Source organism: Littorina saxatilis, linkage group LG12 (assembly GCF_037325665.1).
Source record: "Littorina saxatilis isolate snail1 linkage group LG12, US_GU_Lsax_2.0, whole genome shotgun sequence".
NCBI lineage: Eukaryota > Metazoa > Mollusca > Gastropoda > Littorinimorpha > Littorinidae > Littorina > Littorina saxatilis.
The window spans coordinates 58,366,519-58,384,018 of NC_090256.1; the positions used below are offsets into that span (position 1 = coordinate 58,366,519).

The 17,500-nt window shown below is 42.8% G+C and overlaps 2 protein-coding genes across 4 annotated transcripts in view; both read right to left on the bottom strand.

Moving 5' to 3' along the window:
- Positions 1-7,373, bottom strand: part of LOC138982375 (peptidoglycan-recognition protein SC2-like) — an 8,296-nt gene extending 923 nt beyond the window's left edge. Inside the window, exons 1-5 of one of the 3 annotated variants that reach the window (XM_070355637.1) lie at positions 7,251-7,373; positions 3,051-3,275; positions 2,341-2,386; positions 464-676; positions 1-80 (exon numbers count right to left, since the gene is read on the bottom strand). The exon at positions 1-80 is cut by the window's left edge and continues 34 nt beyond it. In XM_070355637.1, coding sequence (XP_070211738.1) covers positions 1-80; positions 464-676; positions 2,341-2,386; positions 3,051-3,275; positions 7,251-7,253 — 567 coding nt within the window. In that variant the 5' untranslated portion in view covers positions 7,254-7,373. Of the gene's footprint in view, positions 81-463; positions 677-2,340; positions 2,387-3,050; positions 3,276-5,932; positions 6,057-7,250 lie in introns of those variants that run through there. The other 2 variants (XM_070355636.1, XM_070355635.1) reach the window with 2 other exon arrangements.
- A 5,064-nt stretch (positions 7,374-12,437) lies between these two features.
- Positions 12,438-17,500, bottom strand: part of LOC138982374 (protein atonal-like) — a 13,357-nt gene continuing 8,294 nt past the window's right edge. Inside the window, exon 2 of the mRNA XM_070355634.1 lies at positions 12,438-16,864. Within this exon, the coding sequence (XP_070211735.1) occupies positions 15,300-16,772 (1,473 nt within the window). The 5' untranslated portion in view covers positions 16,773-16,864 and the 3' untranslated portion in view covers positions 12,438-15,299. The remainder of the gene's footprint in view (positions 16,865-17,500) is intronic.

A 17,500-nucleotide genomic window follows, 5' to 3' on the forward strand; every position in this document is an offset into this window, starting at 1 on the left:
TCCGAGTTTCTCCCAGCCTCTGGCTTCATAAGCATTCCCGTCCTCTCCCACCACGAAGTTGTAGCCGATGTCGGGCCAGCCTGCAGAGAGCGCAAAACCACGCAGTGGGATACAAATCATAGCATTGCACCTTAGACTTGCAACATTATCAAATAAAGATCGAAATCTGTTTCGATTTTCAAACAAAAATTTTAGATTTGAAAGTGATTTATTAAGATTCACATTTCTTGAGACATCGGGTATAAATTTAAAAATGTCTGAGTTTTTTCGTTGTTGACTCTCTGTGCGATGCACAACCCCTTTTGACAAAGTTATTCAACATTCCCTAGTATAGGTTCAGATTGCTAGTAATCTGACCTCTGAATTGACAAGACACTCAGTTTTGACATGTTTAGCACTTGCAAGATTGATCTATTCTATAATCGAACACAATCGTCCTTCTCATAATAACCCGCTTCCTTACCATGTCCATCCATGTGGTAGTTCTGGTAGGCTTTGACCTTCTGGATACAGCTGGCCTTGTCGAAACATTCGCCCCCTGTGCCGTGGTGGATGAACACGTAGATGGGGGTGGCGGGCATATTCCCGAAAGCGTGGCTGGGGGCTCGGGCACCCCACTCCGCCCTCGTGATGATCTTCGGGCACCCGGGCAACTGGACGCCACTGCTTGAAACACCTGAGAAGATGCATGTGGGAAAGTGATGCAAAAGTAACATTTCAGTCCATATTTGTTTCTGCTGTGCGTAGGCCGTCTATGGCAATAAGAATACCACCAGGCATGCAGTGAGCTGTCCTATAGACTAGTTATACCTTCTTACTTGTTACTTTGAGATCAGAAGAATAGGTTCCATAAGAAAATTTCTCACTGTTGATGCCACTAAAACTCTCGTTACATCCTGCATTCTGTCCAGATTAGATTACTGCAACTCCCTTCTCATAGGCTGCCCTGACTCCACTCTCCAACCCTTGCAAAAAGTACAACACTCTGCTGCACGTCTCATTTTCAGAGCACAGCATCGACAACCCTGCACTCCTCTCATGAAAGAACTTCACTGGCTTCCTGTATCTGAACGTATTAGGTATAAAGCTGCCTGCTTCTGCTACAATATCATCTCTGAATCGGCACCTGCCTATCTTTCTGAACTGGTCTCCCTCTACACTCCCTCTCGCACCCTTCGTTCTTCTGATGATGCTCGACTTCTCCGTCAAGGTCGCTTTAAACGTAAGGCTCATGGCTTCCGCACGTTTTCGTATTATGGACCTCAGTTATGGAATTCACTCCCCTTTCAATTACGTCACTCTCCATCCATTTCATCTTTTAAGTCCAATTTGAAAACTCACTTGTTCCAACAACATTACGGATAGTTCCTTAGTATAGAGTCTGGGGATGTGAGATGTGCATGATGTGTTGTTTGAATCTGACAGTGATTGTATGATTTTTGTATACATGTATTGTTGTCACGCGCTTAGAACTTCTGATAAGGCGCTTTATAAATGCCCGTTATTATTATTATTATTATTATTATTATTATTATTAATGAGGCAGTTACGCAGTTTGGCTAGTGCGTCAAGCAGCCTAAGAAACTAGAAAAAAACATTTTATCCTATAAGGCACTGCCGAAGGCAGATGCATGTGTGACCCTGAGGTGGGCAAAATATAGCATGGCACGTAGTCAGTGGTTGTCATGGCGTTTAGTTTTGGAATTTTGTCAGAATAAGACCACAAACACTTTCTTTGCAACTCAGGCATTAAACAAATAGACGGACTTTACTGTAGCTCTTCTGCATTGTGGTTTAAAATGTCATACTGAGAAGCCAGCATGATCGTGGAATAGGTAACCTCTGTACATGTCGATGAGACGATGTGCAGAAGGGGTCTAATTTAGTCGACCAAGAGTGGGTGCATTCCCTGTAGCTGCACTTCCTGTAGACGTTTTTCCTGTAGTGTTTCACTGATCTCGCTGAAAGTCACGTAATGCTTAGCCACACTGGTAAAATGTGATCTTTTTCCATCTTTTGTTTTCGTTTTTCAAAGAGATTCAATTCAGTGTTGCAATTTTTTTATTGAATAACCGAGAGTATCCACCAAGTCCTCCTGCCGAAGTGCATTTTGGGTGTCTACAAAGAGAAACAACGATGAGGTGAGTCACGCGCTTGGCGCGAGATTGAGCAGTATTGCACCCACTTTCGATCGACTTAGACCCCTTCTGCCTTCACGGTCGTGAGGGCATTATACGAAAGATCCAACCTATCCGCCAAATACGCTGATCTCTGACCCCACACAGATATAACAGATACATGCACAGAATCACGCACATTTAATATACAAACATTACTCACCACCGCAAGCTCTGACGCTAAGCCAGTTGGAGGCTGCCCAACCACTCTGAAACGGTAATACCAACCAAACGGATTAATTTAGTTCATTTTTGTCACATTTTGCCCTTGTCATCTTTGTCCAGTGTCTGTATGTTTTCCCTGTTTCATTTCCCTTTGAGTTCTTCCTTAGATATTCAATATGACATAAAATGTTGCTTCATGCAAGGACGTAACAGTCAGTTGTGTGTGTACTCTAGCTACTAAGTAAAACATAAGGGCACTCGTGCACTCATTCGTGTTTCACACACGTACGTATTCACAGCTTGACGTTGCTCCTCGTGAGTTCTGCCTGTGTGTTCCCCGGACAAGATCTTTCACTTTGTGGAAGAGATCAAGATTTATTTAAAGTACCGACTTTGAAGGAATTTGTTTCAAGGAACAGACAATAATATCAATGCGGCCTCGGCTGACGACTGTAGCTGAAAGGAACTGATACCATTAACAAGTAATCAACCTCCCATCTTTTCCTTTTTTATCCTCAGCCAACCTCTTCCATCTCTGTTCAGCCTCGCCACTCCTGCATCTTCTCTCATCTCTGGACTCATCTCTCACGTCTTGTTCCAACTCTTCCCATCGTTTCTATGACATTGTTGGTTGGTTCTAGTCATTGGGCTGGTTATTTTTCTCTAGGCAGCAAAGTGGAGGGAAAAGGAAAGAGTGTTGCAGCTCACCTTGCCCTGGTAGTCCAGGTGGTACCAGGTGTAGCCCCCAGCAGCCGTGGAGTCTCCGTGGTACGTCAGGCACTCTCCTGGTGCCATGAGGTGAAGGACGCCATGGTTCGTTCCCGCTCCGCTCCGCACGTTCAGCGCTTGCGTCGCGCATGCGCACTGAGCCGCATCAACACGGCGGGTGGCGGCCAGCAGAAGTGTCGCAACTCCCAGAAAAATTGTAGACTGCTGTGGAGTAAAGCGTTTTTATTTTTTGTTTGTGTTTGTTTTGGATTCATTTCCGGATTTAAAATACGGCACAAGCGTTTCCACATTGAAGCTTTTAAAGACGAACGGAACTCGTAAATCTTAACACTGAAGAGTTTTATGAAGAAAACCGCTCGCGGATTACAATTAATTAAATTAACTAGCATCGTTATGGAGCATTTTCGAGCAAATCATGGAGGAAGCATACACATTAAGCACAGCGAATGTCCCCTGAACTTGTTAAAGTCCTTCTTCTTCTTCTGCGGTCATGGGCTGACACGCCAATGTTGCATTCGTGTGTTCTGAGTTGGTTTTAAAGCATATGACCGCTTCCCTCCGCCATTTAGGTAGCCAGGGAATGCATGCTTTGTATTTTCGTATTTCCACAACCCACCGAACTCTGACATGGTTGCAGGATCTAATCCGTACGTACTTGGTCTTAAGTGTGCCCGAACATTTTCTTAAAATGACTCCTTTAATAGTACACCTTTAACTATCACTGGACATGATTCACGTCAAAGCATCGAAAATCAACAAAGCTAGTTCGTAGACTTTGTTATGAAAACAGCTATTGTTTGTAGTACGTGTTGTACAACACACACACACACACACACACACACACACACAAACATACACACACACACACGTACGCACGCACGCACGCACGCACACGCACACACACAACCACACACACACACACACACACACACACACACACACAAACACACACAAACACACACACACACACACATACACACAGTTTTTGCTGACGCTTCAAGAAGTTTCCAGCATGAACTTCTTTTATTTTTTTGTGACAGCAAGTCAGATTGGACAGTTATTGAAATGGTATGTCACGATCACATCACGACCAGTTTGTTCCGTAGTGGAATGCGATATGGAAATTGTATTACAGGTACCCTCATTCAACTGTTATCCAAAAGAAAAAATAACCTCGGTCGGTCATTTTTTTCTGGGAGGAGGGGGTAATGTGACAAATGGATTTGTACATAATTTAGTCTAAGTTAATGTTGAACAAATGTGTACAGTTTAGCTTGCCATACTTTTAGTTAGCATGAGCTGACTGCGTGATCGTAGTGTCACCTGTTGAAATAGTGAGCTGATTTTTGTGAACTGTATTGTCATTGGTTACTTTGTGTTAGAATTGACCAATGAGAGAGAAGATGACTAAAATATGACAAACTTGAGTGGCCATATTTGATAGTCGGTAGAACATCTCAGGTCGCTCTCGGGAGAGGGTGTGTTTACTCTACACTGTTGTAAGATGTTTCTCAAGGAGCAGTGAGTCAATTGTTTAGTGACTCCTGTGGAATGAATCCGAGTATGATTCAAATGCTGTGAATACAGGTATTTATTGAATTGTATTTTTGTTCAGTAACCTTAACTTGTGAAATGACTGTGAGAGTCATGTTGTGAAATGGGTTGGAAAGCGTGAGCTGTTGTCAGCCATTTTTGAAAAGGAGTGTTGTATGTTCTTTTGTAATGAAGTTACTTGTAAATGAGCTGATGTAAATAATATAACAGCATAAGTTAGTTGACGGATAATTGAATAATATTGAGAAAGAATGGAAGTATTATTATGTGGAGAAGTTTATCTAAGAATTGAAACTTACGGTAGCATAAACTTTCTACACAGCATCCCGGTGGGAGCAGGACGCGCTCGACCGAAGGGTAGACGAGATGAGAAGAAGAGCGTCCCCTCCTTGCTGCCAGGACGAGTAGAGACGGCGCAGGGTTGTAAAGCAGCGCGGGAGAACTTGTATCCGGTGGAACCCCACCCCATATCACCATGAATGTCGACATGTCATGGGTGTGATATGGTGCAAGTGTCGGACCCGCTGATTCGTGAGTAAACAGAATTGTGCGACCTAGGAGAGTGTGCGCACCCATAGAACTGCACTGTGTGTGTAGAAAAGGATTGTGCGAATCCAGAATAACTTGTAACCACTGAACTGTGAGTTGACAAGTGAGGTAACCAGCTAAGTTGTGTAGAAAAGGATTGGGCGAATCCAGAATATTGTGTGCGGCCACTGAACTGTGAGTTGACACGTGAAGTAATTAGTTAAGTATGTGTGAACATTGAACTGAGAGTCAACAAGGACGACGTCATCGAGGAATAGGCTTTCATTTCATCCTACTCAAGCTAATAATATGTTGTGTTGAATGAAAGAGTCTTTTGAGTGGATGTGAGATATTATATTTATATTTTGTTGTGATTACTGGTGAATACTTGTGATTGCTTGAATATAGGTACGAGGGCAAAATTAAAGGGCAGAAATTGTGTTCAGTCTTTGTGCCTTGTTTGAGTGTTGTGTGTGTGTGTGAGACGGGAGTTTGTAAACAGAGTAGCACACGCATTTTTCTGATAGGAGCATAAATACACACAGACAATTACACGAAAAACCCTCCGTAACACACACACCTGGGTAGCGCGACTCTTGTTGCTGCTAGCTTTCCAGTGGGAGGAAGCGACCAGAATTTCCCAGCATTGGGATTATAAAGTACAGTTAATAAATGTACATATACAAAATAACAATGCCCCAGACTTATATCTTTGAATGTTTCACTAAGCTAACAAACAAACAAACACAAATACAGAAGACAAAAATCAGATATCTTACCTTCATTCTAGACATTGGCTGGATGTAAGATGTATTTATGTTTCTGTGCCAATTGTTTTCAATTCCGAGACTCAGTATAATAGGTCAAATCTTATCAGTGTAGAAAGTTTGGACATTCTGTCTTGCATGTAAATTATGGGGCTTTTCTTCAGTAATACCAAGTCAGCGTGACTTAATTTAGAATCTATGCCATGCATGTGTATACCTCTTTTTATTGTGGCTTTTTATCACGTTTTTGTTCCTTCGCGGTACCAGATAAGTCCAAGAGTAACTAAGAATAGCTTATCTGTGTCATTTAAAGTCACCAACAAATAAGAAGACAAATAATGAAAACAAAATAAGCAAGCGTGCAGAAAAAAAAGATGCATCGAGACTGTGTTTGAAGTACTGATCACATTAAGTTTATCCTTTTTCATTTCAAACATGGAAATATATAGACTAAGTTAAAAAAATAAAAAAAAACAAACCAAGTCGCGTAAAGCGATATACTAACATTTAGTCAGTCGTTATCAAACTTTAAAGATCAATATACCTTCAAATAGTCTCGGCTAACCATACCCGAAGACCGAGGCGGTTCACGTTCGTCTCCGTGAAGCATGCAACCGCAGTACTTACTTAACCTATTTTCTTTCCTTCTGAGCACATTTTTAGAGTAAACATGACATATCCATATATTTTTGAATTCAGGAGAAGATGAAGAATGCAATGCAATCATTTTTTCCCATCTGTTTCTGAAAATTCTATTTAAATGACAGATTTAATGAGCAAACTAATTAATTAATGTCTAAGCTTCCAAGCTGCAATGCAATCTATAGTTCGGACGTCGTCGAAGATTGGTTGACAAAAAGTTCAATCAATTTGGTTGAAAAATGTGGGCCTCAACTTTCACTAAAAGCCGGATATGAAGTCATCAAAAATATTTATCGAAAAAATGTACAGTTTCATGAAGATCAGTCCAGTAGTTTTCTCGGAATCGTTCTACACGCACACACACACACACACACACACATACACCACCACCCTCGTCTCGATTCCCAGTCTATGCCACCACCCTCGTCTCGATTCCCAGTCTATGTAAAAGCATTTAGTCAAAACTTGACTAAATGTCAAAAAGAAGAAAAAAGATCAAAACACTGATAGTCGCGGTTTTTGATATTACGCACAAAAAGAGAGAGAGAGAGAGACAGAGAGAGAGAGAGAGAGAGAGAGAGAGAGAGAGAGAGAGGAAGAACGAAATTCGTTATTATAGCTTCGTAAAATGAACACCAGCATCAAACCTGCGGTAGCATCTAAAGTAAGTTACCGTAAAATTACAAACCATAGCAGGTGTAGGGTGATTCACGCGGCAAGGCTCTTCCAAGCAGGCACGTGTGTGCCCGATCAATAGTTTAGAAAGACAAATAGGCCTACGCAGAAAGAAAAAACATATGATATATGAACACTGTAAAAAGTAATATTTGGTACTGTGCTTCCAGACTCTCAACAGTTTTATTCTTATCGAGAAATGTTGATTGCTTGACTGGTACCCGAAGTGCGTTTTTAGTTTAAATACTCGGATATCATTACGCTATTAATCTGCTAAGATCTTCCTTGTGCCTTTGTGTACTCAAAAACCATGCAATAAGGGGTAGAATATATTACGCCTCGCTGAGTACACGAGATCCCAAATTAACCGCCCCCCAAAATAAACAACTGACAATTTGATGCCAGTTATCACAGTGATCGTATCACAACATCTATCAATAGTGATGAGGCTACATCACGTTATTAAAATCCTAGTCCTTTCTGCAAAAACAGTTCGGCTCACTAACTCAGATATACCCGGACTTTTACATGGGCAAAGGCCATCCCTCCACTTGGACATATACCCAAAATCATAAATGTTTAGATGAATGAATTTAGCAGAATGTCACTATTGTCCATTTAGACAATTATTTATTTGTAAAATTCCCACTCTGCACAGAAACAGTGAGGCTGTGGTTCTGTGTTCAAGTTAAGGGGTGGTCTTGTCCTATGTAAAAGCCTAGCGGTTTACACGAAAAGCAGTGTGCCTTTATTTGGCACACAGACTATGATACATCACTATGAAATAACACACAGCTGTATCTCTTTATCAACTACATATAGCACCCAACTACATCGCTATATCATCAACGTCATTGCTAGTGGGGGCAATTAGTTACACGTCTTATCGTGTTTTGTCATCGGAGTCGTGATGAAAGCTGTGCCACTTTATTGCTGTTTCACCTGCTGATATCCCCACGCAGTGTCCTGCCGGTGCAAAACGAACAGAAAACAGGATACAATGTTTGACTGGTTGATTTGGCCACGGTTTTACAGGGTGTTCATGAGAAGGGAGATGTGTGTGTGTGTGTGTGTGTGTGAGCGTGAGCGTGTGGGATGATCCGGGTATGGGCAGATAAAAGCTAAAATATGACTCAGTACCTCACACACACACACACACACAACCCCACACATCATACACACACACACAAACACACACACACACCCACAACCACACACACACACACAACCACACACACACACACACACAAACACACACACACACACATACACACACGCGTGCGCGCGCGCGCACACACACACATACACTCATACATGCACCCACGTACATGGAAAATTACACGGAAATGCCCTGAATATCCGAAAGAAAATAGGATTCAATATTTCAGCCACATTTCAGTGGGTTTTTTTTGTTGTTTACGTTCGGCAATCATTGAAGTCTTTTAGTCTGTTCCGCGGTTTGTTTGGAAATCATTTTCTCGTTATTTCCCCTCATGTCGCAGTGTGCCAGTGAGTTTTACAGAAAGTTTGCACTTGAACTAATAACAAAACACTAAGAAAATCGCGTCAGAATAATAACTTGATTCAGTCCACCCATTGTATCCTTTTCATAGCAACTTCCTTCAGTGTAAAAAAAAAGAAAAAAAGAATTATGTCCGATACCTTTGGCACTCCAAGGGGATAGAACGTTCAACAGACGAGTTTAGTAAATGAGGAAGCGGGACGAAGGTACATGTTGATAGCATTATTTTGTTGAGCTAAATGAGATACCAGGATCCGGCTGCAGACTCAATAGTAGAAACAAGTTGAGTCGCTGAAGGGCCGTCAGTAAATCAAGTGGTCGGTGTAGAGGAAATGCCACCCGGACACCGAGACAAATGGAGCGAACCAGGCTAACAAAGACCGCATCCGCCTCTATTTAAGATTTGTATCGCGGCTCATCACAGCTTTCATTCAAATACGGGAAATGAGTTGAGCTGCGGCGGAGGCGAGACATCCTATGGCACAAAATGGAAGGGGACGACACACTCTGTGGAGCTCGAAAAAGGAGGCAGACAACCCGAGGCACACAATAGGAAAAGGGAAAGAACTGTGCAGAGCATGAAATTGAGGCGGGACAACCCAAGACACAAAAGGGGAAATATTGTGTAGGGCATGAAACAAGTCGTTGAAAGCGATATTCAAGACGAAATATTCAGTCGTTCAGACAATCATTAAAAAGATTAAAAAAAACCTGTACACACTGGGTGTCTTCGCCCAGCCTTGAGTCCTGAATGGCCAAAACCCGTCGACCGAGACAGCACTGACTAGTCTCGGCAAAGCAGAGCGACACAACAAGAGAGACAATTATTGTGGGGATGGGGGAGGGCCGGGGATGGTGTAAATGTTAGACAGAACCCGGTGTTCGGAGGTTGGAGAGGGGGGGGTGGTACAGAATCAGTGGGGCGTTGTCAGACAGGGTTGTGTGCACGTGCACTGAAGCAGAACCATGTCATTACCTGTCCAAACATTTGCCGTGCAGGTGTGTGTGTGTGTGTGTGTGGCGCTGTGCTGGGATGTACATGTGGGCTGTTGGAGAAAATTAAGTTGCTAATTGTCGGTTCAGCAAAATCATTAGTGAAAGAAAGAAGAATCGCCAATCGTCACACATTTCCACATTTAGAAACAAAAACAAACAAACAATTGACTTGTTTTATATGTGTATGCTTATTTGCACCACAAATTGTTGATAGCGTATGAACAGAACATTTTCCTCATTGGCCACTGCTGACACCGAGAACATTACAATTCATCTCAATTTCATCTTATACCACTGGAATATTAATTTGCTTATTTGCGCGCGCGTGTGTGTGTTTATGTGTTAGTGTGCGTTTGTATGTGTAATCGCGGGTATGTGTGTGTGGAGGGGACGGGGGCGGGGGCGTATGCGTTTGAAATTTTTCTTACTTTCAAACGAATCACTAAGCTAACATTTTATTGTTTAATTTTTTTTTACCCCTTCGTGTGTACACGCAAGCACAAGACCAAATGCGCACGGAAAAGATCCTGTAATCTATGTCAGAGTTCGGTGGGTTATAGAAACACGAAAATACCCAGCATGCCTCCCCCGAAATCGGCGTATGCTGCCTGAATGGCGGGGTAAAAACGGTCATACACGTAAATCATCCACTCGTGCTAAAAACACGAGTGAACGTGGGAGTCTAAGCCCATGAACAAAGAAGAAGAAGAAGAAGTAACAAACAAAACACGGTTAAAAGAAAATTGCTTGTGTCGATTCCGGTGCACGAGTTTTTCCCAAACAACCCACTGTAAGACTATGTTACTAAACTATGTTTACTTTTGTAATTTATAACTATTTGGCGGATAAATCTTATTACATTATCATGTTGGGAGATGAAGTTCCTGCACGAATGTCTTTACCTGGTTACAAAATATGCTTATTTACGATTTTTATAGCGTGTCAAAGTGACACATTTGCCTGCGATCACGACTCATTACACCCCTACCCCGTATTACACAATCTATGAAAAGGTAGAAAAAGACAACAATAACAACTATGTACTGGTGGTACAGCTAGTAAAATATCCTCCACGAATCTGTTTTTCTTGTTGAATTACCTCATTTGGTTAAAAGTTTCACAACAGTTTTAAAACAACGAACAAATCACCCGCAACACGTTGGCGCTGTGGCGCAGTTTTTTTGCCTCCCACTGAAAAACTTGACAGTTCAGAACAAGTGCACGAAGCCAGCTACACGCATACGGGTTGTGTGATCAAAATACGTACGTTGGGGGCCCGCTCAGCACGTGCACACAAAGCGCAGCCCGCAATAGTGTGTTTATTGATTTGTTGCGTGTGAAACTGCAAACACTGATGATTGTTTTACATAACGTGTGCTGCGCTGTTTGCATGTCACACTTGAAGGTGATCACACATGTCTGCCTAACACGTAGTTTGCGCTTTTTTCCCATCAGTGTGTACTCATGTGTTCAATGTTGAGATTTTCATTTAGTTGTGCGCTAAACTAAGACTTTAAAAGGGGTATAATTCGACGAATATCGTTACTGGAATATTATCTGAGTATTCAAATCCTACCGTAAACACAAACAGATTTCACATACAGCGGCTTTGACCGGAAAATGCTACCGCAAGAAGCTATAGTGAATCATTGATACAGAAAGATATCACATACAACTTTTAACAGAAAAATGCTATCGGAAGAAGCTGCATGGCTCTTAGTGGTTACCGGAATATTATCTGAGTATTCAAATCCTACAAGTTCACTTCCGCGAATGACAATGTTGGCCGTAAAGCTATCAACCACGCATCGTCAGATTTTCAATTCACTTTGCGGCAATGGTCAGCTGATTCAATCCAAGCCAACAAAAGCCGACAAAGCTCTCAAGATCCGATCAGCGCAGGAAACACTGCTTGATGAAAGTGCAGGGCTTAAATGCCGCCACTTTGTGTCGGAACAAAACCCCGGAGGGGGAGTGTTTGTATTGGTCGCGGTCAGGCCGGGTGTGTGTTCCACCGTGTGTGTCCGTGTGTGCGATAAGGCCCCCCCCCCCCCCCAAAAAAAAAATAGGTCTGTTTACGGTAACATAGGGTGAAAAAATAGGGTCGTTAGGTCGGCTTTTTTTTTTCCCCCATTTTTTTTTCCATTTTTTTTTCTTTTTTTCTCTCCCCTCTCTATGATGTTTCACAGTTCATTTCTTCTCATCAATCCCTGTTTTTGCCCAATGATAACTATAAACAGTACTTTGAGCTTACCTCCCTTCTGTCGTCTGCTGTTTGAGCGCAAACAGCTCTATTTTGGATGCGGGGTGTTTTTTTTTCAGACGATCCAAAAAAAGATTAGGGTCGGGCCTAAAAACTAGGGTCGGTCGGGTTACCGTAAACAGACCTATTTTTTTTTGGCCTAACCATTACGCTTGTGTCCAGCTGTTTGGGAGAGCCTGGGTGTGTGTGTCCACCTGGATGAATGTGGTGTGACTTTCTTTTGCACCTGGAGTAGGGTGGATGGTCTCTAAGGATTGGTATGACTTTGGTCTTAGGTCGGGTTTAAAAAACCCAAATAACTGGTTTGTGATGTATACGTGAGCTTCTTTTCGGATGAGGTAGAAGAGGTCGTTTACACACACACACACCCATCACACGCCATCCATGCACACTCGCCCAAACATATCCGAACACATGTGTATGTTTTGTTCTTTTGTTTTTATTGATCAGTTTAAATGATCACCACCCGATATTTCAATTCAATAAAAAAAAACAAGTCGCGCAAGGCGAAATAACAACATTTAGTCAAGCTGTCGAACTCACAGAATGAAACTGAACGCACTGCTTTTTTCACCAAGACCACATACTCGTAGTTTTGTCAGTCCAGCGCTCGTGGCAAAGGCAGAGAAATCGACAAGCCATGCAGAATAGTGCGGTAGTGGTCGCGCTGAGCAGGATAACACGCTTTTCTGTATGTCTATTCTTTTTAGCTTACTGAGTTTGTTTTTAATCGAAACATATCATATCTATACGTTTTTGGAATCAGGGACCTACAAGGAATAAGATAAAATTGTTTTTAAATCGATTTCGGAAAAATAATTGTAATCATAATTTTCATATTTTTAATTTTCAGAGCTTGTTTGTAATCCAAATATAACATATGTATATGGTGTCCGAACCTCCCCCCGTGTACACTACATTGGGTGTGCACGTTAAAGATCCCACGATTGACAAAAGGGTCTTTCCTGGCAAAATTGCTTAGGCACAGTTAATAATTGTCTACCTATACCCGTGTGACTTGGAATAATAGGCCGTGAAAGGTAAATATGCGCCGAAATGGCTGCAATCTACTGGCCGTATAAAATTTCATCTCACACGGCATCACTGCAGAGCGCCTAGAACTGTACCCACGGAATATGCGCGATATAAGACTCATTGATTGATTGATTGATAAAAAAATCACGAAGAATAAGATGAAGTTATTTTTGGATCGTTTAATAAAAAAATAATTTTAATTACAAGTTTCCGATTTTTAATGACCAAACTCATTCATTAGTTTTTAACCCACCAAGCTGAAATGCAATACCAAAGTCCGGCCTTCGTCGAAGATTGCGTTGCCAAAATTTCAATCAATTTGATTGAAAAATGAGGGTGTGACAGTGCCGCCTCAACTCTTACAAAAAGCCGGATATGACGTCATCAAAGATATTTATCGAAAAAATGAAAAAACCGTTCCCAGGAACTCTCATGTCAAATTTCATAAAGATCGGTCCAGTAGTTTAGTCTGTATCGCTCTACACACACACACGCACAGACACACACAGACACACACACACACACACACACACACACACACACACACACACACACACACACATACACCACGACCCTCGTCTCGATTCCCCCTCTATGTTAAAACATTTAGTCAAAACTTGACTAAATGTAAAAATAAGCAGCGTACTGTTCATTTGACGCATATTTCTCTCTTAAATTTGGACAAACTTATGAGTAGAAAAATACGAAATAACTTGGGAGACAGTTTTAGCTTAAATAAAAGTATTATATGTATGAACAACCAATGCAACTGCATTGAAGGACCAAAAAACAAGAAATGTAGGTTGTTGGAACGTACGTTTGTTATTGACAAAACAATACATTCACAAATATATCGACCCAACGGTCTTTTAAGTGCACAGACAAACAATTCATAACCAAAACTTATCTGGCTGATTTTTTCTTCCAACAACCTACCTGTCTTGTTTTTTGATTCTGAATTTTGGAACGTTGGCAGTCTCTTTGTTTTGGGATTTGCATTGAAGGATGTAAGATGCAGTGGCAAATTGCTGCAGCCGTCCTTTTGCGAATTTAAACATGTTTCTGTCTGTCTGTCAGTCTTTCTGTCTGTCTGTCTGTGCGTGCGAGTGTGCGTGTCGGTCTGTTTGGATGTGTGTGTGTGTGTGTGTGTGTGTGTGTGTGTGTGCCGTGTGTGTGTGTGTGTGTGTGTGTGTGTGCCGTGTGTGTGTGTGTGTGTGTGTGTGTGTGTGTGTGTGTGTGTGACATTGACAAGTAATCAGATTTGAATTAAAATGCTTACATCTTTGACGTTCGATTCTTATTGTGTTTTACCCCATAAGACACAATGAGAAAATCTAAAATTAAATCAGCAGTAAAGACGAGTTCAAAGAAAACAAAACTTAAATACAGTTTTTACTCAAGTAATGGAAGACGAAGGGCTGTTTCACGTAAGATAGCAAAGTACCAAAATACAAGTTCTATTGATATTAACATGGCAGAAAACCCCTGACGAGTACGTCTAAACAAAGTGCATCAGTACAAGCGTTCAGCAGTATTTGAGCAAGAGTTCTTGAGGTATAAAACAGAGTCAAAACAATCGCAAAAATGCGTATACCCATTGAAGTTTGAAATGTAGACAAATACTTTGAACACACTCATATCATGCATTTAAACACTTACTTTCAAATCATTGCACTGGATACATAGTATTTTGCGGACAAGGAAGACTGGCGAAGATCGACAAACTAACTTCAAATGCCTACGCATGACTGTAAAGTAAGTATACGAATATCGTATAGCTTTTATGTCATAAGAAATGTTCAGCAGTGGTAACGGTAATATTTGGGTATAACAAAAATATTGCACCATGGGGTAGGGGGGGGGGGGGGGGGGGCGTGCGAAGAAGCAACAGAAAAAGACTTCAGCTGCCTGACTTGTACAGTCTGAATATTTTCTTAGCTGCAATGGAAGACGACGTTTCATCGTCAAAACTGAATGAGGAATAACAACAGTCCGGAGGAAGATAAAATACGAGGAGAAATGACACCCTTTGCCCTCTGGTCACGTGACTGAAGTTTGTTTTCGCGCAAGAACAACACACGGTTTGTCAAAGTCAATGACAAAAAGAGTTCTGTGACGGAAGCTCAAGAATGTTGAAGATCAATCAATACAGTTCCTTGACGGATGAGGAATTTCTGTGAAATGTCTATGAAATCTGTGCATGTTCAACGACAGTTACACAAGTTCTTTGGCGGCAGTTACAAGTTTCACGAAGACTGCACACACTCGGACAAAAGACTTATGTAGAAGATGGCGGCCCGCAAGGTTTGGATCCTCGATAGCTTCTTCCTGTTCCTGACGTTGGGCAGGCGGTCTTTCAGGCTGTCAAAGGCGGTGTTGAGATGACACATCCTCTTCCGCTCACGCAGGTTGGCAGCCGACCTCTGAACAGGGGTCTGCATGCGGCGTCTGCGTTTCTTGGAACCCGACGAGGACTTTCGGGGGGACGATGACCCGCTTGTGGGACTGAAGTTCTCGCTCTCTGCATCAGAGTCTTCGTCCGAGGGGTACACGGTGAGGTTCTGAGAGTAGTTCTCGTAGATGTGCCGCTCGATGTCCGCCCTGAGGATCTCCTGCTGGATCTCTCGGATGGAGTCCCCTTCCGTGCTCTGCTCGTCGCTGTAGTAACTGCTGGCCGGGGCTGCTGACGAGCTGTTTGCGGAGTGGTGGCTGTGATTGTTGGCTGAACTCTCTTCGTAGTGAGCTGGTCTGGTTGTGTCCGGCAGGGCACCCTCCCTGCTTGTGTTGGGCCCGGTGCTGGCGGGACTGCAGTGGGAAGACTGGGGCGACCCTGTGGAACTCGTGGTCAGTGGAGGGGTGTAGGTGACGGTGTTGCTGTGGGTGTAGGGGGCTAGTTCTGGAGATGAGTGTTCGCTGCCGCTCTCTGCTGCCAGAAAGTTGTACGTCTTGCACACACCGGCAGCAGGAGTAAAACTGTTGTGAAGCTGGTAGTGCGAATCTCTGGGGTAATAACCATAACCGTTGGGCGAGGCTGAGTAACGGTCAGTGTTGGAGAGAGCCTTTGCTTTGTCCTCGTAAGTGTCTGGGTAATGTTGAGCGCAGTAGACCCCTGGTGCTTTACCGTGATATTCAGTAGTGTACGTTTCTTCGTTGGACACCCCATAGCCGTTGTTGTGATAGCCGTACATGGTGGTGACGTTGTGGTTGGTGTCGCTGGGCGGGGAGTAGGTCTTGTACACTGTGGATGGAACCAGCTCTGTTAGTTGCACGGGCGACACGTTGCCTTGCTGACCCGCATACTGTGAGTCGTGCGCTGACACAGGTACTGGGGTGTGTGTTGGTGATACTGTGCCACTTCCACACTGCTGTGGTTGTTGGTTTGTTTCCATCATCTTCGCGTGCGGTACTGGTGAACTTGAATGAATGAAATGTTGATGTGTAGGTTCTGGGGATAGCATAGTGGTGGGACCTAGGTGATGATACTGTGGCTGCATGTGAGAGTTGCTAGCCTCGGTAAAACTTGTCACCGACGTTCCTGGTTGGTTCTTCGCTGAAGTTTCGTGGCTTACAGTCAGCTCCTGCGGTGTCTTGGAACCACCAGGACTGTCTCCCGCCGGGTTTGAGGGGTCCTCTTTCTTGACCTGGACAGCGGTGCCTCTTGTCTTGGAGTCGGTCTTCTGGCCGCTGGTACGGCGTCTGTCACGAGATCTCGTCTTCATGCCCTTCAGATGACCCCAGGAGATCTTGGGATGTAAACTCTCTGGGTCCTGGTTCGCAGCGAGGTGTATCTTTGGACGAAGTGGTACCTTTCCTGTAATATTAAAGCGAGCAAATTGAGCTCATTGTGAAAAAGTTACGGCATTTTGGTAATTCAACATCATTTTTTAAGGCATGAACTTTAACTAATATATGCTGCATGAAGTACGGTCAGCCCTAACTGCACCAGGAAAATAGATAAAGTAGTTTAGAAAAAAAGAGAGCAAACACATTCCAACTCAGCAAATAAGACGTTAATTTATATATTCACTGGTCAAGGGCGTCCATAAAAGAACTAAAGGTTCTACTGCAGATTGACAACGACATCAAAGAAAGTCAAAACAGACAAAAGCAAGCGTGTTTCGTGCAATTATTAAACATTGGTGACAGTCGTTGATAGGATTCAGTCTGAAGGACAGACTTACTCTAGACTGAAAGAACGCAAACAACCAAATATTTCGAGAATAAGCCGCTATTTTACCATTCCTTTGATGTCATTCTACCCTCATTTTACAACAATCGCCAAGAATATTGATCCTTGCACGTGTCCAAGGGTTTGTAACTACTTCTGCAAGTGACGTGAACCAAGCTACAATAACGCAATATATCCTCCGATCGAAACAACACCCCCCCCCCCTTCCCAACCCCTCCCGCCTTCCTTCCTGTGACAAATAAATCATTTCTATCATCC